The 20,519-nt window shown below is 51.5% G+C and overlaps 1 protein-coding gene across 1 annotated transcript in view; it reads left to right on the forward strand.

The window, feature by feature from the left end:
* CUX1 (cut like homeobox 1) overlaps window positions 1–20,241 on the forward strand; it is a 264,884-nt gene extending 244,643 nt beyond the window's left edge. Inside the window, exons 15-23 of the mRNA XM_027882106.1 lie at window positions 8,725–8,861; window positions 9,303–9,369; window positions 10,594–10,706; window positions 11,320–11,436; window positions 13,616–13,699; window positions 13,976–14,032; window positions 16,176–16,256; window positions 18,230–18,294; window positions 18,731–20,241. Of these exons, the coding sequence (XP_027737907.1) occupies window positions 8,725–8,861; window positions 9,303–9,369; window positions 10,594–10,706; window positions 11,320–11,436; window positions 13,616–13,699; window positions 13,976–14,032; window positions 16,176–16,256; window positions 18,230–18,294; window positions 18,731–18,782 (773 nt within the window). The 3' untranslated portion in view covers window positions 18,783–20,241. The remainder of the gene's footprint in view (window positions 1–8,724; window positions 8,862–9,302; window positions 9,370–10,593; window positions 10,707–11,319; window positions 11,437–13,615; window positions 13,700–13,975; window positions 14,033–16,175; window positions 16,257–18,229; window positions 18,295–18,730) is intronic.
* The last annotated feature ends 278 nt before the right edge of the window (window positions 20,242–20,519 follow it).

Below are 20,519 nucleotides of genomic sequence, written 5' to 3' on the forward strand. Positions count from 1 at the left end.
TTTTTTTTTTTTGTACAAGTAGCTTTGAGAAGCCCACATTGTGTTGCTGTGACTCATCTTTTGTAACATTTTATTTCTTGGTATTTGTTTAAACATAAAAAAATTAAGAGTTTATCTGGCTGGCAGTGCAGGGCAGCGCTCCCTCGTCAGCAGACGGCATTGTTTCTGTCTTTGTTTGGTTTAGCCATATAATGTTTGTTCTCAGCACTGTACAACGGTCCCTATATGATATGGAGAAGCAATATCACTGTATGAAACTCACACGATGTATTATTATTATTATTCACTAGCACCCTAGGTGTGATAATTGAAGTAAATATCTTTTATACAAACACAATTCCGCGTGGGCTTGTCTTTTATCGAGGTGACACCTGAGTCCAAGCAGCAAACATTTACATTGTGGTTCTGGTTTGGTGATGTGCACAGGGCTCAAAGGGGCGGGCTTGGTGGGATTTGTGTTTGACCAGGGAAGGAAAATTTACTTTTTGTGTATCAGTTCCTACAAGGAGTGTGTGTGTGTTCTCGGTACCTTAAACACTGAAGTGTTAGATGTCAGAACTGTATCCTTTGTTGAGTGAAATCCAAGTGTGACAATTCCTGCTGGAGTCAGTGGGAGGTGGGCACCCAACTTCCTACACAGCATTATGTATTTTGGGTTTGAGACTACAAAGGGGGATTGTTCTGAGTGCTGTAACAATATATCAACTGATTTTTAAAAATTAAATTCAATTATCTGAGGTCAGAAATGCTTTAGATTCAAAAATGAAAATGCAGAGGAATTTTCCCAGATATTTGGCTCTCCCTGTTTATTTTTACAGATCCTTTATAGGAAAATAAATTCCTCCTCTAGTGCCTTAGATGTTGTTCCTATAAATATTCTCAGTATTTACAGAGTCAGGAGATTGAAGTTTGGTAAGGAACAGATGTTGTAATCCATCAGTGGGATTATATTTTTAAAACTAGTGGAATAAACTGCTGGCTTGGATGCTCTGGGTGTGAGGTAGAGCATGTGTGTGTGTGTGTGTGTCCTTACCTGTGTGCTCTGTTTTACCTGGCGTGCTCATGTCTGGATTTTTTTGTGAATTGAAGGATTTTGATACGTCTGTGACGAGATTGTTCCACATCATGGGAAGGTTCTGGGTTTAACACCTTTTTTTCCCCCCTTGTTTTTAACAACTGGTCAAGCTGTTCATTGCTATAAATGGCATTATCATGTATAATTTGACCCTGATTTTTTTTTTTTTTGAACTTGGTGCTAAACAGCTACACTTTTTAAAGCCATGACTGAGGTTGGTTAATTTTTGTACTTGTAACCTGCACTTTTCTTTAGGTGGTACCGGCACAGAACTCCTCAAATCACACCCATGGTCATAAGCAAAGGATGTGTTACACTTGTGAAAGCACAGCCCTAGTTTGGGGGAAAGCTGGAGAAGGGTCAGTGTAGCTCAGAGTTTAGCATCTGGGATAAAACCTGGCTGTTCTCTCAAGCCTCACTCTCCAAAAATTTATTTTTGGAAGAGGAGGAAGGCAACCCAAACCACCAGGGTGCATGTGAGAGGTCAGGAGCAGATACAGTCTTCCATGGAGATAGTTTGATCTCTGTGATAGGTTCATTGGGGCAGCCCTTCAGAAGGGATGTTGAAAATCTCCTCTTTGGAAGAAATTTAAGCTGTGTGTTCCCCCGGCCCCTCAGTGGTCAGCACTGGGACATACCTGTGTGCCACCACTGTTCCTGCTGGGACAGAGCTGCTGCTGGGCTTGGATGGGGGAGATTTGCGTAGGAAGCCTTACAGGGATTTGCTGGATCAGTGGGAAAATCCCTTGTTTGTTGGATCCTTGGGTGCAGGAGGAAGTTGGCACCTCAGTGCCACAGGTACTGGCCAAGGTCCCGCTCCTGCCCCGCCATCAGCAAGAGGCAGTTCTGTCTTTCAGTGGGAAGGGGGATATTTTTCCACATGGCATCATGTTCCCACCAGGTAAGGAATTGTGAGTGACCGACATGGTGCTTTTGGGCCCCACTTCTTTCCAGCTGGAAATTGCTATTATTTTTTCCCGAGTATTTCTGTTTTAATGGAAGCGGTGAAGAAATTGTGTTCTTGCCAACAGAGGGCTTCAGAAAACATGATTTGATTACAGTAGAGCATTTTATTTTCTTTTTGCTCCAAGCTATGGGAAACTGATAAGAAAATTCAAACTGTTTTCTTGAACTCTTCCTAGTTACCCATGTAATTATCTTAGAACCCTTGGAAATAATCCCTTCTTCTATGAAATCTCGATCCTTGCAGGGTGAATTTATTAAGCAGTGCTGTGTTTTCTTTGCTGGGGGCTGTTTATTTTGGAGTGGCTGGGCCAGGAGGAAAGGGAAGGAGAAATCCTTCAAACCTTGCCTTCCCAGCAGGCCCTGTAAATGTGAAAATAAAGGGAGAAAAGGAGGGGAGGGAGAAAAAATCTCACCTGCACTTCCTCTGCCAGCAGCTGGCAGAGAAACCCAGAAAGCTGGGTGGTGAGTGGGGCAGGCACCCATAGAGCCAGGAAGTGGTTTGGGTTGGAAGGGACCTTTAAAGGTCATGAAATCCACCCCCCTGCCATGGCAGGGACACCTTCCACTAGCCCAGGTTTCTCCAAGCCCTGTCCAACCTGGCCTTGGACACTTCCAGGGATCCAGGGGCAGCCACAGCTTCTCTGGGCAACCTGTGCCAGGGCCTGCCCACCCTCATCATAAAAAAAAAAAACTTCTTCCTTAGATCTCGCCTGAATTGTATTTCTTTTTTTCAACTAATTTCTTTTAGTTGAAATCATCACCCCTGGTCCCACCTCGCTGCAGTTCAGTTCGACTTCTTCTGCTCTTCCCCAAGGCCACCACTGTACATCTTCTGCACCATCCCTAAAGGACATCACTGAAGGTCTTGATGTCTTTGCTTACAACCTCTCTCTCTGCAGGGAAACCTCATTGCTTCACTCCTGGAGCTTTTCCAGGGCTGGTATCTGTGCCTGAAGACCAGGTAGATTGTGCTAGAACTTGCAGATGGCTTTTAGAGATGTCATCACACCTTTCTTTTCATCATCTTGTTGCTTTTTTCGCCCTTTCAGAAACCTTGCAGGAGGTCTGATCACAGAATGATCTCATGGCAGGTACAAGTAAACCAGGACAGCCCATAAGGCAACATTGTAGGCTGAGATGATTCCCAGATTCCAGGCATTTTGGCTACTCAGGTGCTCTTAGAGCTGACCGACCTGGAGATTTCTAGAGAAGTTGCTTTAAAATGTCCCAAAAACCCTTCTGTGAGTTGAGATGCATCTCAGCAGACGGCCCAGCTGGGCTTTTGCACCACACCCCGCTCTTTGGCCTTTACTCTGACGAGATTTGCACCTCAGATCTCAGAAGACAGGGCCCTGATGCCTTGCAGAAAAGAAATGTTCAATCATTCCCCACCTCCTTGCCCTGTCTCTCAGCCTGCTGACAGCTTAGTGGTGGCCCCAGGGAAAAGGCTCTGCATAAAGACAGATTGAGGGACTCCCACACACCCTGGGCCGTGCAGAAATGCTGTCCCTCACAATGAAAAGGTCAAGACAGAGCTGGAACCATCAGGCTGTACAACACTGAAAGGCCTTGGACGACCTTCCTGTTGCGGGGAGCGTTTTGGCTCAGATCTTTCTCCCTTGCCATCTTCACAGACCAAAAAGAGGGCAGAGAAAATCATCCTGTGCATCCAGGATTGACTCTGCAGCGTGTTGACCACGTCCCCCTCACCCCTTCAGCTCCAAAGCACAGGGCCAAGTCATCTCCCTTTGATTCTCCTGGAAGGGGAGCAGGACTTTGGGCAGTAACAATCTTCTTCAGACTTCCTTAAAAGGTAAATGCCAAGTGTTTCAAGAGCCTGAAACTGTGCCTTAGTTTGTGTATAAACCTTGGGATCTCTGGCATCAGGTAGAGCCGGAGGTAAGGCTTTGTTGGCTTGAAAAGCCTCCTGGACAGCGATGCCAGGAAGTCTTGGCACTTATTTCTGCATGCAGAAGAACCGTGATTTCCACTTCCAAGTCACTGTCCACAGCAGCCCAGCCATTAACTGGAGTGGCCCAACGTGGGGGAAGGTGAACAAGGTGGAAAAATCAAAGGGCCCATGGTAGGCTCTGCTTCCTGCTGCTGCTTCTGGCTTCTGCTTCTGGCACTCTCAGACACCCGTGTTTGTGTTGAGTGAGTCTCCAGCTTTGAGTCCTCGCGCCAAGGTACTCCAAGGTTTAGTTATCTTACCATCATCTTCCTTCCAGTCAGTAAAATGCGCTTCAACCCTTTGAAGTAGTGGGTTTCAGTGCACTTCAGATGACTTTTCAAAGCAAGCTCCCAGCGTGCCACATCACTTCTCGGCTTGTTTTCTTATTTTTTTACAGTTTATGTAAATTTGAGGAGGCCAGACAGTAACGGAGGGAGATTAAAAAGTTCCCACAAGGCAAATCGGGGTGTGAACTTGCAGAGCATCAGCTAATTTGCCATAACTGCCCATGTGTGTGCTCCTACCCTGATCCCTTCAGCAATACCACTTACCTCTCATTTCCTTCGGGCTCAGAGGATATACATGAGCAGTTACTTCAGTCTCATGGATGTGTAGCAAGTTACAGCCTATCTCACCCCAAGGTGATTTATTCATCTGTCTGTATCCTCAGTAATCAAGCCACCATCTTATGGAAAGATTGCCTCTCATTTATTTATGTCTGGCCTTATAACTTCAAACTAAGTTGCTAGTGTGTCTTAATTTTCTCCATCTGTGAAAACAGATGCTGTTTATTTTGGATGATTTGCCAAGGGAGCCCAGTTGCTGGGGCTTGTTACGGGAGTCAGAGTTGCTGCTGCTCCGTGGCAGCGCTGGGCTCGCGGTCTCACAGGCACTGCCGATGAGCCCCTGCATCTGCCAGTTCCCCTCCAACATGCCCGTGGAGACTGGGGCTCTGGGATTGTTCTCCTCAATATTCACCACAGGGATTTAACCTGCAGCTTTGGAACGGCACGAGCCCTGCGGGGCTGCTCACGACGAAAGAAGTGTGAGACTCATCTGAATCTTTTATGCTCAGTTTGGGACTGTTTTGTTTTCACTCTGTGTGAGGCACCTTCGTTCTCACCACGTGGCCTGTCCACACACAGATCCTTTGTGTTATTTCCAGGAACACACATCCCGTGGCAGTGTCATCCATGGCTGTGCTCCTCCAGCAGTGGGTTGGAGGTACATTTAGACTTCCCAGAACAGGCATCTTCTTTAGGTCACATCCTTTGAGCAGAGGCTCTTACTGACCACTTGTTCAGTCTGGGGCAAGATATCACTGAATCATCAAATGGTTTGGGTTGGAAGAGACCTTTAAAGGCCACCAAGTCCATGGGCAGGGACACCTTCCACTGCACCAGGTTGCTCAGAGCCGCATCCAGACTGGCCTTGAGCACTTCCAGGGGTGGGAATAGTCCAGTCTCAGCTTCTCATTTATTGTATATCAGAGAAGGATAAATTGGACCTTCCTGTGCCTGCCAGGGGGGCCCTGGAGTGTGGCACCAGCCAAGGTAGGTGGCTTCTGCCAGCGTGTCCTGCCCACTTGCTGCACTTCATCACTTTTCTCTGTGAGACGATGGCAATGTCAGGCCCAGTTTCTCCACCACCTCAAAAGACAGAGTTTGAGGCTAAAGTTACCATTCTTTAAAACTCAGTTTCCCAGGGCTTCACCTTCTTTGTCCCATTATATTCCGCAGTGCCTCTCCGTCTTGCACAGCGTTTGAGGTATTTGCACATCTGAGGGGTCAGAGCAAAGGTTTTCCAGCACAGCAGCTCAGGGGAGACAAAGGCAGATTTCCTTTTGCTGGATCTCAATGCCAGAGCTGACCTGCCTTCCTAGGAGAGAGCCGTCCCCCCCACTGCTGGGGGCGAAGAGTCGCTGGCAGAGAAGTGACAAACTCGCGGGTGGTCACGGCCCCTTTGAAAAAAGAAAGTTATGATTAAAAAAAACACCACCAAGGCCCCGCTGTGAAGAGTGACACTGACAGAGAGATGAGAGACAAACTGTGCATTTGGTTGCTTTCAGTGTTAGACACGGGTCCAGTCTTTTCTCTTTTTGTGGATGGTTTGTAGAAGACTGGCCAAGGCCGAGTGAAACCTGAGGGAAGGAAGGATGCAGATTCCTTTAGAGCTGGGAGATGTGTTTCTTTGGTCACCCCTTTTCCTCTTAAGCAAACTGAAAAACTCAGTCCATGTAACTCAAAAGGCAAAAGTTACATGACTTTTAAGCAAGAGACAGACCCGGGAGGTGGGATCCAGGGCTCGGGTCTCCTTCTGCAGGATGCCAGAGCTGAGCTCTGCAGAGGATTTTTGGGCAGGGGGGGAGGCCAGGGAACACGTCCTGCCCCAGGCAGGCTCCGCTCTGCTCCCAGCGTGGTGCAGCCTGGGCACAATGCTCTGCCCTGCCTTGTGCAGAATTGGGCCCCACAGCCCATGTTTGGCCAGTAAGACCTCCCCAATTACACTTTAATGCAATTTAAAAAGACAGCCAATTGAGTAATTAACCGTAGGGAAGAGGTTTTCTTCTTTCTAAATCTTGCTCATGCAAATATTTTGCATCAGGCCACCCATGTTTTGGAGCAGGCAGCGATTCCCAGTTCCTGGAGAAATACTGACCTCCAGTGGGATGTGCCTTTAACACAACCACTTCTGCTCGATCCTGAGCCTTTTACTGTGGGGTTATAAACTGTAAATATGCAGAAGGGAGAAAAAAAAATCCATGGGTTGTGTTCAAAGCATGCATCACCTTCACTTCCCTGCAGGGAGCCTTGATCCTTTGGAATAACATGGATAGGACAAGGAGGAATGGCTTTAAGCTGAAAGAAGTTTATCCAATCTAGTTTTGGGTTGGATACTGGGAAGAAATTCTTCCCTGTGAGGGTGTTGAGGCCTTGGCACAGGTTGCCCAGAGAAGTTGTGGTTGCCCCATCCCTGGAAGTGTCCTAGGCCAGATTGGACAGGGCTTGGGCTGGCCTGGTGGAAGGTGTCCCTGCCAGTGGGAGAGCTGTTGGAACAAGATGGTTTTTAAGGTCCCTTCCAACCCAATCCACTCTATGATTCTGTGATATGAACGTTAGAAATTGTGTTTCATACAATGGAATTGTTTAGATTGAAAAAGACTTTTAAGATCATCGAACCCAAACATTACCCCACTACTGTCCTCAGGTGCCATGCCCACACATAAAAAGGGTGGAATTTGCACCAGCAAAGCCTCTGCTTCCTTGGAAAGCAGCGTTGGCTTTGGGCATCACTTTGTTCAAGCCTCCATCGCTGCTGCTCTCAGTCCAATCCTCCGGCCAGGGCATCACACCCCATGCAAGGACCCCCCTCCACAGCCAGTTTTGGGGTGGGCAGATTGGCTGCCAGCCTGGCAGGACTGGGGGAGCTGGATTTGAGCTGCACCCATGCTGCACCCACCCTCATCTGAAGGCTTCAGAGAGGGTAGAAGCCCTGGGGGTGCAACAGCCTGCCCTTCCTGCCCCCCAAGCTTGGCTGCTCCCCAGGCAGCCTCTGCATTTCTTGCTCCCTGGCTGTTGATAAATGAGGATTTTTCTTGCCTTCCAGCTGTCTGGAATTCAGGGGAATAATTACAACAGGAATTATCAGGGAGGGACTGGAACAGCTGGAACCTGAGCTTTCACCCACCTGGAAATCCAGGCACAGAGGGACGTATCCTGCGTCCCTGCGGTGGAGATGCTGGTGGTGCAGAGCACCAGCTCTGAACCTGGAGCTGAGCAGGTTTTTCTGAGCAGGTTTTTCAGCCAGAGAGAGGCCAAGACATTGCTGGCAGCAAGGGAGAAGGGTGAAACAAGTCTACTTCTGCTGCAGGACAGTTTAGGGATGGATTTGCCAGTGGAGCACGGAGCTTGCCCTGCAGTGCTGGTCCTGTGCCTCTTGCTGTAGCTGCATTTTGGCCCCAGCACATCTCTCTGTTGCTTCACATCTGGGCTGGGGTTATGTGAGGGGAATGAGAGGTTTTTGTTTTGCTCCTGGAGCATTCCAGCAGCGCCTGTTGTGGTTTAGGGTGTGGATTTTACTCTGGGGGGCAACTGGAAAGAGGGTTCCTTTGTAGAAAATTGGCTGAGCGGGGATGCTGGGGGCTGCACAGCCTGACACGGCTCCTGAGGGCAGGAATGGTCCCACCTGAGCCCCTCCTGGGAGATGGCCTCCACCCTGCTCCAGCCTCCCACAGTCACCATCCACCCCATGAGTGCCTGTCTCAGCTCTCACAGCCAGGGATGTGCTGCCCAGAGCCTTTTCCATCACGCCTTTCCCGTGCAGATCAGACCTGGGGATCCATCTGCGGGCCTTATCCCTGTCCAGGTCCCCCTACTCTGCCCAGCCAGGATGCTGCCAGGTACCCCTGGGGCACCAGAAGTACCTTGCTGATACTTGGAAGCAGCTGTGCAGGTGCAGGCAGCTGCCTGCTCCCATTGCCCCTGGCACTGGGACGTGGTGCTGGCCCTGCCCAGGGGCTGAGCCCACCCTGGGACATCACCAGGGTGGGATGGACCCCTGGTGCTGAGCAGGGATTGCTGGTGTGCCCTCAGAAATGCAGAGAGAACGGGATTGCTGCCCATGAGTTGGTTCTGGTGCTCCAGGTGGGGGTTTCCCAGCTTTCTGGTGTCCACTTGGCACACTGAGGGGTTTGGGACCCCCCCCGGGTGACAGCCCTGGCTGTGTCTTGCAGTGCGCTGTGCAGAGCTGCAGATCCAGCTGACAGAGGCCGTGTCCACGCTGGCTGGACAAAAGGAGCTGGTGGCCAAGCTGGAGCACGACCTCAGCACCATCCAAGCCCTGTCTGCCGTGCACCGCCCGGATGCAGAGGTAACCCTGGCCCTGGCAGCCGGCAGGGACCACTCCAAATGGCCCCAGGGTTTGGTTGCCTCTGGTGGAGGATCAGCAGCAGACTGAGGGGTGTTTACATTCTCTTTGTTTTCCCTTCTTTTTTTTTTTTTTTCCTTCCCCTTCTTTCTTTCTCACAACTCACCCAGCAGAGGTTTGCATTGTGCCCTTGCAGTGGGGAGGTGGTGGCGTGGGAGGGGGTGGTGGCAATGGCATCCAGGAACCATCCAGCCCTTCTTCCCAGGCAAAGGCTGGGATCTGAGGTTGAACACCAACCCCTCCACGTTGTCTCAGCCCTGATCCTCGCAGAGTGCCCGTGGGTGCAGGTGTCGGGGCAGCAGCAGTGCCCAGCAGGGGTTTGCTTTGTCCAGGCACCTTTGGGTGGGTGGGAAATGCTTAATCCCTTCTGCTTGTGCTGCCCAGGGCGCTGCCAGCCCCAGCCTGGAGAAGATCCCCGAGCCCATCAAGGAGGCCACGGCGCTGTTTTACGGTGAGAGGCGAAGCTGGGGCTGTGCTGGGGGGACAGGGTGGGTGGTCACCTCTGCAGGGACAGCAGGGTGAGGGGGCTCCTGACCCAGCACAGGCATCACCTGCTCAGCAAGTCCTTCACTGGGACCAGTGATGGGTTTCCCATGCTGGGCATGGCTCTTCCATCCTCCAGCTGCTCCCGAGGTGGTGCAGCAGGCACATGCCAGGCCTGGCTCCGTGCTGAGCTGGGGAACCCAGGCTGAACCAAACACCCTGTGCTCTGCCTCCTGCCCTTCCCACACCAAACCCCTCCAGAGACAGCGAGTGAAACGATTCCTTTACATCAGCTCCTGTGCTGAGGTCTGCAGGAGAAAATGAACCAAAAACAAATAACAACTCCCAGCTCCTCTGGAAAAACAAACAAACAAACAAACAAACAACAACAACAACAAAAAAAAACAACAACAACAAAAAAACCACTTCCTTTCCTTTTTTTGGGGGGAGGGAGGGAGGTTGGGGGGATTTGTTCTGGCTTTTTTGTTTTGTTTTGTTTTGAAAGGTTTTGAAAACACACGATAAACAATATCACAGCCACAGTCCCACCAAGCCAAACAACCTGCAGCCACCCATCCTGCTCTATGAATAGCTGCTCTGTGCAGCCAGTTTGAGTCATGGCCTTGGGGACATGTTTCTCCTTGGCCCTGGATGCCTCCCACTGCCGGGAAGGAAAAGCAGGAAGAATTTTCCACAGACCCCCCAGGCACCCAGAGAGCCCCATTGTGGGGGGCAACCATGTGGGGCACCCACAAATTGGGTTCCTGGGCACAGCAAGCTGGTGATGGCTTCAGGGTCAGGGCAGGGGAGAGAAGAGTGTGGATGGAGGGGCTGGTTGTGGCTCTCAGGCTTTTTTTAGGGCTGCAACTGCTGCAGAAGCTACAGGAGAGAGTCTGGCAGGGATGGGGAGGGTCGTGGTCAGGGAAAGGCAGCCATGGGTTGCACCAAATAGTGCAATTGGTTTTCCTGTGCATTTCCAGGATAAGTCCCTTAAAAATAATAAAAAAAAAAAAAAAACCACAAAAAACAAAAACCACCCAAATCATAAACTAGTCCATGTTTCAATAACTGCACAGGAGTTTATCTGGGTGCCCCCAAAGTCCCTCAGTGTCACAGGGAGCATCTTGGGCAAGCCCTGGGGTGGATGGTGGGCACCTGCCAGATCATCTCTCATTCCAAACTTTGCCCACAGGTCACCCTCCGTCCCCTGGCACCTCATTCCCTGAGGGGCAGGTGGACTCACTCCTCTCCATCATCTCCAGCCAGAGGGAACGCTTCCGGGCCAGGAACCAGGAGCTGGAGGGGGTAAGTCTGGTGGGGAGGGGGCTGGGGGGGCTGCAGGGTCTGCAGCCTTGGGGCTGCTGCTTTAGTGACCTGCAGGGAATTTAGCATCAATCACTGCAAGCAAGAGGAAAGTATATTCTGCTGTGAGCAGGCCCAAAGCCTCTCCCAGCCCGTCCGTGTTGCTCCAGTTTGAGAGCAGGTCCAAATCTCTGTTGTTGCCTCGTGTGTGCTTGGCCACCTGGCACGGCATTTGGGGGTGCCATGGAAAAAGCATGGAGGGAGTGCGGTTTGGGGTAAAAACCCAAACTGAAGTCCAGCTCAAAACAACTTTTTCAAAGCCATCAGGTTGGCTTTGCACCTCCCATGGGGGCCACGTCCCAGCCCAAAGCCACCCACGGCCACCTTGGCTGCCCCAGCCCTCCTTTGGGCACAGAGGGATGTGGTTCTTGGTGGTTCAGGACTGGGAGCCCCACTCTGCCACACCCGGGGCAGTTTTGATTTGGGAGCAATTGTAACTCAAAGCCTGGGGATTTTAATTCCTGAGAAGGGCCTGAATCCTGGCTGGATGCACCAAATCACCCCCAGCTCCTGCCTCCCACCCAGTGAAGATCCCATTTCCCCCTCCTTGCTGCAGGAGAACCGGATGATGCAGCACACGGTGCACGCGCTCCAGAGCGAGCTGGACAACCTCAGAGCTGACAACATCAAGCTCTACGAGAAGATCAAGTTCCTGCAGAGCTACCCTGGCCGGGTGAGTGTCCATCTGTCTGTCTGTCTGTCCATGCTCCAGCTGGGTTCCCACACATGGACAATCCCCAGGCTCAGACCATGGCCCCACAGGAGCAACAGGGAAATTGCACAGTACCCACATTCACCTCGCATCAGAGTTGGAAAATGAGAGCTAATTAGGTGGGAAAGGGTGCAGTGCTCTGCCTAGAGGAGCAGGGATCCAGCCTCTCTGCTGGGAAGGCAGTTTTGAACTGTGCTGGAGGGTGTCTGACAACTTCTAAACCAGAAGCTCGAATTTCCTCCCTAAAAGAGCTGCTGCACCCCACCTTCATGCTCAGTGCTGACAATGTGATGCTCCAGCAGGCAGTCACAGATGGTCCTGCCTGACCATGCAGACAGCAGTTAAGCTGGGACCTCCTGCAATAAATCCCTGAAGTTAGAGCCTGTAAAATCATCCTGTCCTACCTGTGTTCGTTTCCCACCACCCTGAACTTCTTGTAGCCAGCACAGAGAGCTGCTCTCTGGGCAGCCGGAAGACAGACAGTCCCAAAAGAGAAGAAACCAGCACAAAACCACACCAGTAACACCAGGAGGAGGCTGGGGAGGGGAAATAGACTTAGCTGCAACCTGCTCTGCTCGTGCTGTGTCCCTCGGGTGGTTCATTCCTGGAAATCATGGGGGTTTTGCAGGCAGGTCAGGCTGCCTGGAAGCTTTCCCTTGCAACCACTTCCCTGATCAGAGCCAGGCTGTCCTGACCTCGGGCTTTCCTTGTAACTGCAAAAGTCCCACTAAGGGTGGGGGACACCAGTTCCCTGCCATCCCACCCCCTTCTGTGCTCCCTTCCCCTGCTGCCTGGACCGAGCCTGTTTTATTGACAGATACTTTAACAGCATTTGGGCACGGGAAACTCCTACAGCTGGGAAGGACCTTATTTGGTTCTTTTATTTATGTCTCAGTGATGACGCCAGGTCACCCCCTCTGACATTTTTTCCCCGTTTCTCCTGCGGAATATCATACCCATGTTTATCCACCGCCACAAGGCAACCCCTTGCATGCCATCGGCATGAGCTAAAAGAGCAGAACCCTCCGCGGCAGCAGCGCCGGGGGATTGCATAATTCACCCCCTAATCGGGCATGTGACACGTTAAAAATACTCCTCAAAGATCATTCAATAAGGCCAGGCCGTGGCGAATTCATCGCCCCTAAATCGGGAGCTGCTCTCACCACGGTGACCCGAGGGATCGGATTGCGGGCTGTGAGGGCGCATTTGCTTAAGGTTTACACGGCAGAGTAACAACCAGCCACGGGTGGCTGGGCAGGACAACCCACTGCACGCAGGAACGGGTCCAGAAGGGGCCTCGGTGAATGCCTGGCAGGGCAGAGAGGGAGAGGGCGCGGTGCTGGGGAGGGGGGTGGATTAGCAGCAGAGCCCTTGAGCCAGAGCTTGCACCAGGCTGTGCCCATGCCGGGGGGCAGCACGTGCCGTTTCCAGGCCGGGTTTGGGTAGGAATGATGTGGAATCTGCAGTTCTGGTGACCTGCAGAGGCAGCGTTGGAGGAAGGAGGAGCAGAGATGTGCAGGCTGCACGAGCATCCTCGGGGCTTGCTGCTGCCAGGGCTCTACAAGGGGAGCCTCTTGTCCCAGGAGGAGGATAAAATCCAGCCTGTCTGAACCCACCCAGATCTCTCACTTCACCTAATTTTCCTTGCCCTTTGCCCAGCTAACATGGCCCAGCAGCAAAGGAATTCAGAGAGGGATTTGCACTAGCCCAAGTGGAGCTCTCTGGGGTGACAGAGAGGACAATTATTTCACAGAAAGGGCAAAAAATAGGGAGTCACAGGAGAAATAGAGAGTCCCCATGGAAGAATCCCCTGATGTAACAACCTGGTCTAGTGGAAGCTGTCCCTGCCCATGGCAGGGGGTTGGAACTAGATGGTCTTTAAGGTCCCTTCAACCCAAATCATTCAACAATTTTATGAAGAAAGGATCTTGTTCGATAGCTCCTGTTGTGCATCTCCTTTCCAAAGGGGACAGATGCTGTCTGTCCCTGCTCTGGGCTGTGCTGCTCCATCTTTTGGGGATCACTGCTTCCAGATGAGCAGCCCAGGGGGACTGGGGGGGCTGTGCCCTTGTGCTGGGTGTCCACACACCCTTTTTCACCCCGGTGCCCACTGGTTCTCACCCTGCCTTTGCTCCCCCAGGGCGGCAGCAGGGACGACACGGAGCAGCGCTACTCCTCCCAGTACGAGGAACGCCTGGACCCCTTCTCCTCCTTCAGCAGGAAGGTATGAAAAGCTCCTGGCATCCTCCCATCTGCTGTGGGATCATTGCCCAGCTGAAATCCAGGGATAGCGCTCTGAAAGAATAAAACGCACTGGAACGGCATCCACTTCAAAAAACAGAAAATACAAGTCATTGTTACCCAGATGATGTCCCCTGTGGCAGGGGGTGGGAGGGCAAATAGGAGCATCTTGGGGCACAGAGCTCCTTCCCTGGTTTGCAAACCCCAAATTTAGCCCTTTGAGCCTCAGAAATCAGCTTCTTGTACGGTTTCCTTGCAGGAACGCCAGCGGAAGTACCTGAGCCTCAGTCCCTGGGATAAGGCCACGCTGAGCATGGTGAGTGGGCTGCCCTGCTGTGCACGAGTGGGAGGTTTTTAGCCCAGTTCCTGCATGAGGAATGGGGCTGCTGGGCTTGGCCTCAGGCAATGGGAGGGCCCCATCCCTGCTCCCCCAGGAGAGGTGCAGATCACAACGGGGCCGTGCTGGCGCTCAGTTTAGGAGCAATCACTTTCTTCCCTTGCTGCCCAGGGCAGTGGTGGAGTCACCCTCCTGGAGGGATTTAAAAGACGTATAGATGTGGCACCTGGGGAATTGGTTTAGTGGTTGCCCTGGCAGTGCTGGGAGAAGAGTTGGACTCAGTGATCTTGGATGTCTTTTCCAATCTACACGATTCTATGATTCTAGTCTGTGATTCCAAGCACCTCTCCTCTGGTTTGTAACGTGACAGGGGGGCTCAGAGCTGCACCCCCAGCCAAGGGCTGACCAAGGGCAAAGCCTCTTTGCTCAGCCTGATCTCCCTCATAGGAGACTCCCCCAGAGAGTCCCAGCACCCCACACAACTGGGGAGCAGGAGTGTGAGGGGCTGCAGAGGGTCCCAGGCTTCAGGGCAGATGCTCTGCCTTGCACAGCAGAGCATCCTCAGGCACACCGTGATTTCTTATTGCATTCTCCATGAAAACCTCTTCCCAAGCCCTGATCCTTCCTGCTCCACTTCTTCCTTCCAAAAAGCATGAGGGAAAATACTGGGGAGCTGTGGTTTCTGCAGCAGCAGAGGGTCCTTGCCTGAGCTGCAGCGGACAGAAGAGCTGCTGCTGGCACTGCAGGTTTGAGCTGCCATCTCTTAGGGATGAATGCTACTTTCTGAGCTAAAAATGTGGTTATTGAGGAGATCTGACTTACATTTGAATTTGAGACTTCAGCAGCAGGCTCAGGATTGGGTTTTGGCTGAGTTAACCCCCAGCTACCCAGCGTAATGTGGGGCCGCTGGTCTGCAGCAGCCCCAGAACACAGAAATATCTTGTAATAAAGGCAGAGTTGTCATTTGCATAAAAACCAAGCAAATGCCAACATGAATATGGATAGTGTGGCGTGCCAGCACCACGGAGAATTAATGAAAGGAATTCACAAAAAAACTGACTTAGGGGAGTTATTCCTTGGGAATATTTAAGAACATAATCTTGTTTGTTACAGCAGCCTCCGCCGTGGCTGTGAATAGCAAAGATGATTTCAGCCCAGAATGGGTTTGGTGGGAGATCTGTGGGTTTTAATGCCAGCTTTGGAAAGCCCGTGTGGTGGTTGGGGAATGTGCTTATGTCCATAATGAGTCCCTGGTTTTTACAGCAGGAATAAAGAGTGGCTGTGAAGGAAGGGCAGGCACATCCCTCGCAAGCTGCTCTCCCAGGCTGCGGCTGCTCCCTCCTGACTTTAGGTCTTTTGAAAGGATGAACGTGAAGGTTTCCCACTGGGACCCCGGTGTCATGTGCCAAAAGGGCTCAGACATCATCAGGGGCTGGCTGTGGCCTCTCCAAAATGAGGGGCTGGAGGGCAAATCATCCCAAGCCCGCAGGGTTTCAGTCCCTGGAGAGCTTGGGCAGCCCTGTGGGCTGGCACAGACCTGGCAAAGGTGGAGGGTGACTCTTTCAGGAGAGACCTTGCAGAGCCAGGGACAGCAAACATCAAGGCCAGCTTCTGGGAGCAGCCTTGGCTCCACTGCCCTGCAGAGGAGGTGGTGAGGGGACACTGCAAATCACAAGTTGTTTGAGCTCATGAATTAAAAATGTGCAGACTTAATTACTGCCGGGGTTTCTCTCTGGAGCAGCGCTGAGCCACAGCAGGCACTGAGTCAGGGCTGGCACAGCAGGAGCAGGTAGAGCTGCTGGAGAAAGCTGAGGCAAAGCAACTTAAAATAACCGCCCCAAGAGAGTTTTCAGTGGGGGAAATCCCACAGTTTGCAGCCCCAGATTCACCTCGATTTGGGCAGTTTTGGGCTGAGAGCATAGGCACCTGTGCAGCCACCTTGAAGGAGCATGACTGCTTGGAGGTGGGCAAATCACCCCACCTCAGTGTGTGTGTGTTTATGCAGGGCCTAGCAGGAATGAGGCCCCAGTCTTGTCCAGGGTCTCTCTGAACCTTTGCACAGGGAGAAGTGGTTTCCACTGACCCCCATTAAAATGGGATTTTCTGCCCTGCTCTCCTGCAGGGGCGGCTCATCCTGTCCAACAAAACCGCTCGTACCGTTGCCTTCTTCTACACCCTGTTCCTGCACTGTCTCGTCTTCCTGGTAAGTGTGGGGGCCACAGGGGGTGGACATCCCCACAAAATGTCTGCTAGCATCCCCTCCAGGGGGAATTTGGGTTTTTTTAGGATGTTATACCAAGCAAGTGCATTGCAGTGGTGCGTCAGTGGTTCTGGAGGCGCAGTGCAGACAGGAGGGTGGGCAGCACAACTCAGCAGGGACGTGGACATGCCAACAAATATCCCCCTCAGCTTCACAGGGCGGGAATCCCACCCTGGCTGGGCACAGGCTTGCCCAAAGGCAGGAGCTGGAGGCTGGCCATGTGTTCATGTCATTCCTGGAAACAGCCCTGGGATCGTGGTGCCACCGTGCCGAGAGCTCACAGGGCGTTTAGTGTGTTCCCAAGCTTGTTGGGGAGCAACATTCTGGTTAATTTTTGTGAATCTAATACCATAGCAATTTTTAGGAATAAAATACATCCCCCTGAGCCCACACTGCCCGTTTCTAGAGCATGTGCAATTCCACTTTCCTGTGCCTGGGTCCATCCTTAACCTCCTGGTCAGTGGAGCTCAGTTCTGTTTGCTGCCTCTCCAGGGATGAGCTCCAGCTCTCTTTTACAAACTATTACACTGTAATACTCTGTATTATTGAGCTCTAATTCTCCCCATGTTCCTTATGTGTTCTGTGGCTCCAAATTTCCCCAACTGTACATTAGGGTCGAAAATAGAGAAGCAGAGGTTTTGTAGGAATCGAGGCTTGAGCCAGCCCGAATCCCCTGGGAATTTGTCATGATGCAAACTCCTTCTATATCCTTATATCCTTGCACAGTTTCTGGGAGTTTATTTGTCATTTTTGGGGGGGGGGGAAGCCAAACAAATTATCAATAATTCAACAATGAAAGGAGATAAAAGGCAAATCAGAACAATATTTCTGCCCTGATCTCAAAGTTATGGTGTTATTTTGGGGAGGAAAGGAGTAAAGGAAATAAAAAGTTAAACATCATTAAAATTTAAAGCTCTAACCTAAAAAAAAAAAAAAATAGAAAAGGAAAATTCATAAATATTACATGGCTGGAATGATCTTACATCATCTAGACACAAAAGGGCCTGAAATCCAGCACCCAGCACTGCCTGGGCTGGGCACACACTGTGTGTGCTGCAGGGGACTGGATGAAGCTCCATCTCCTCCATCGCAGTGGTGGGAGCAACATCTTTGTCACTGATCCCAGGGGACTTTAATTAACCCTAATTTAGAGGCCTGCTGGTGGGTGTATCACCAGTGTTTTCCTGGTGATAACAACAGCTTACAAATCCCCAAGGCTTGAATGAATCAGCAGGAGGGTTTCTCCCTCTTTCCAAACCCCACCACTGCCTCCTGAGACCACAGCTTTGGAATACAAACACAGTGCCATGAAGGGAAAAAGGAGCCAAGCCGAGCAGTGCCCTTCCTTAAGGCTGTTCCAAAACACATCTCCATCCACGTGCAGCCTCGAGCCTTACCCCAAACCACCACAGCCACAGCAGCACTGCCCCAGCAAAAATAACCCACTGGAAAAGCTCATCCTGGCCATCCTGAGGGCAGCCACTGAAACACACTGGGGTTCTCCACGTTGGTGATCACGGAATCATGGTTTGGGATGGAAGGGACCTTAAAGATCATCCAGTTTCAACCCCCTGCCACAGGCAGGGACACCTTCCACTATCCCAGGTTGCTCCAAGCCCCGTCCAACCTGGCCTTGGACACTTCCGGGGATGGGGCAGCCACAAATTCTCTGGGAAACCTGTGCCAAGGGCTCACCACTCTCACCAGGAAGAATTTCTTCCCAATATCCAATCTAAACCTGCTCTCTTTCATTTTGAAGCCGTTCCCCTCTATCCTGTTGCTCCATGCCCTTGTCAGAAGTCCCCCTCCAGGACAGGATGGCAGGGATGGGCTGGCACTGTGGTGACACAGGATGCTGTGAGGACAGGCAGGGGTGGCAGGTGAAAGCAGAGCTGATCACATTCCTTCCCTTGCAGGTGCTCTACAAAACAGCCTGGAGCGAGAGCGTGGGACGGGACTGCACCACCTTCTGTGCTAAGAAGTGAGTGTGGGGACAGGCTGGGCCAGCCCAGCCCCGGGGCTTGGGTTTGGTGGGCAGAGCAGAGTGGTTTGCAGCAGATTTTTTTGGGCAGTACTCTGTCCTGGCAATAAGGGCAGTTCATTGGGCTTTAAACCCAATGAGAAAAAGTGCATGGGACAGGGCAAGTGCCTGTGTTCAGTGGGGTGTTCTCCAAGCCCCTTCCTCTGAGTAGTCTTTGCCCAGGAAAAATCCTGATAAAGGCAAAGGTAATCCTGGAGACCCAGGTCAGATCCGTGCTGTGACTCCCTGTGCAGGTCCAGGTACTGGACTCCAGTGGCCAGAGGAGAGCATGGTGCTCATCGCTGTGGGTAGTGCGTGGATTTGGAGATGGTCCTGCTCGGCCACCAAAGCACTCTGGTCCTCACTGCAGGTTAACGTGGCTCTGCTCTTCCCCCAGGTTCGCTGACCACCTCCACAAGTTCCACGAGAACGACACGGGCGACATGTGACAGTGACAGCTGGACACGACTCTGCTGGCACCGGCTCCGTTCCATCCTGCAGCAGGATCTGTCCCTTCTCCCCTTTCAGCTGCTTTACTATAGCTTTGCTTTCTGCTTTGTAGGATGAAGGCAGTGATCCCCCCTGCTCCCACCCTTGGAAATCAAAAGCCTCAGCTAAGGGAGAGTTGTTTTGCAGGATAACTGCAGCCCTCCCTGGAAGAGCTGCAGCAGTTCCCGTGCCCTCACGGTGTCCCAGAGAGCTCAGTCTTTACCAAAAAACATGGAAAATGCAAGATCAGAGGCACTCCTCTCAGATCCACATCTCTCTCCCATCCTGTTTTGACTCCAGTGCAACACTGGGTGGACTAAATTTAACCAGGGATGGGGGGAAAAAGCAACCTCCTGAACTTGCATTTTCAGGTGTCGTGCTATTTGAGAATTCCTATTTTGCTCTGGCTCTGGGAACCTCCTGCCCGTGCTGCTGGGCACCCCAAGAGGTGCTGTTCTTGAACTGGAACCCTCAGTGTGGGAATAGTCAGGACTAGTTAGGACTTAATGGGCATGAAGGGAGGTGCTGCTGATCAGGACTGATCTCACAAGGATGCTCCAGACTCTCCCTGCTGAGATGTTTCTGACTCCTTTAGGAAACCACAAGCCAAATCAAGCAATTGCTGGTGGCGGGTTTGCCGGGTGATGAACACTGGGCTGCTAATTTGGGTTGATTTGGGAAGACAGAGGCAATAGGAGGTGCTCCAATTAAAAAGAGCAGGTCCTAGCAACCCCCATTTCTTCCTCAGCTCGCTGTGACCGCGTGGTGAGGGAAGGTATTAGCTTGTTAACGTGGTCCTCAATTAAAATTCCCCTTTGTAGACAGGAGAATAGCACTGCTTCCAATTAATATTTCATTGCAGATTCAGATCTATTCCCATGCCCGTTGCTGGGAAGCCAGGGCCTCTAACGGAGCGTGCAGGCAGCAATAGGCTTCACATCTGCCACAGGCAGCCCGGGTTTATTTATAGGAGCTGTGGCCTGCGGCAAAATGTAAAATACTCATAAATTAGAGGGAGGGATAAACCCTGAGGGACCAACCTGCACCTGTCCCACTCAGCACGGGGTAAACCGAGCCCAAACGGAAGGGAGGCACCCACAGATGCCAGCAAGGGGTTGATGGGGTGATGCTGCCATAGCTGGAGACCTCTTCATAAACTTATCAACTTCAGATGTGGGGGAGATGAGCTTTGGCTGTCTGAAATCAGTAGCTGGGAAACGTGATCCAGGGAAGGGTGGTCTGCTTGTTGAGGCTTTGTTGGGAAGGTTAAATTTGCTTTTTTTAGCAGCTGTATGTTCTGTCTTGGAATTGCAAAACTTTTGCAGCTATTCACACTTGTACTCTTCATAAATGACTTAAAATAGATGTCAAGTTCTGCGGGACAAGTGATAAAATAAACTTAGCCATGCATTGACTGGGGTGGCTTTTGTGCTCTGCTTCTTTTTTTTTTTTTTTTTTTGGACTTTTGATATGAAACAACTGAGAAATGTCCTGCTTGAGTCCAAGGGCAGAGTGTGCAGCTAATTTTAGAAACCCATTACAGCAGCTAAAGGCAGTGATGTCTCGCAGCGCCGGGAAGGGCAGGACCTCTGTCCCTGTGTGCTGGAGTTGGTGTCCCAGCTGCCATGAATACAGGCATCCCACGGGCCTGGTGAAAGACTTTGGAGAAGGAGGGACCATGGGGATTGAGCCCAGGC

Source organism: Empidonax traillii, unplaced genomic scaffold, assembly GCF_003031625.1.
Source record: "Empidonax traillii isolate 1590-97213 ecotype Southwest subspecies unplaced genomic scaffold, ASM303162v1 scaffold101:size1699134, whole genome shotgun sequence".
NCBI lineage: Eukaryota > Metazoa > Chordata > Aves > Passeriformes > Tyrannidae > Empidonax > Empidonax traillii.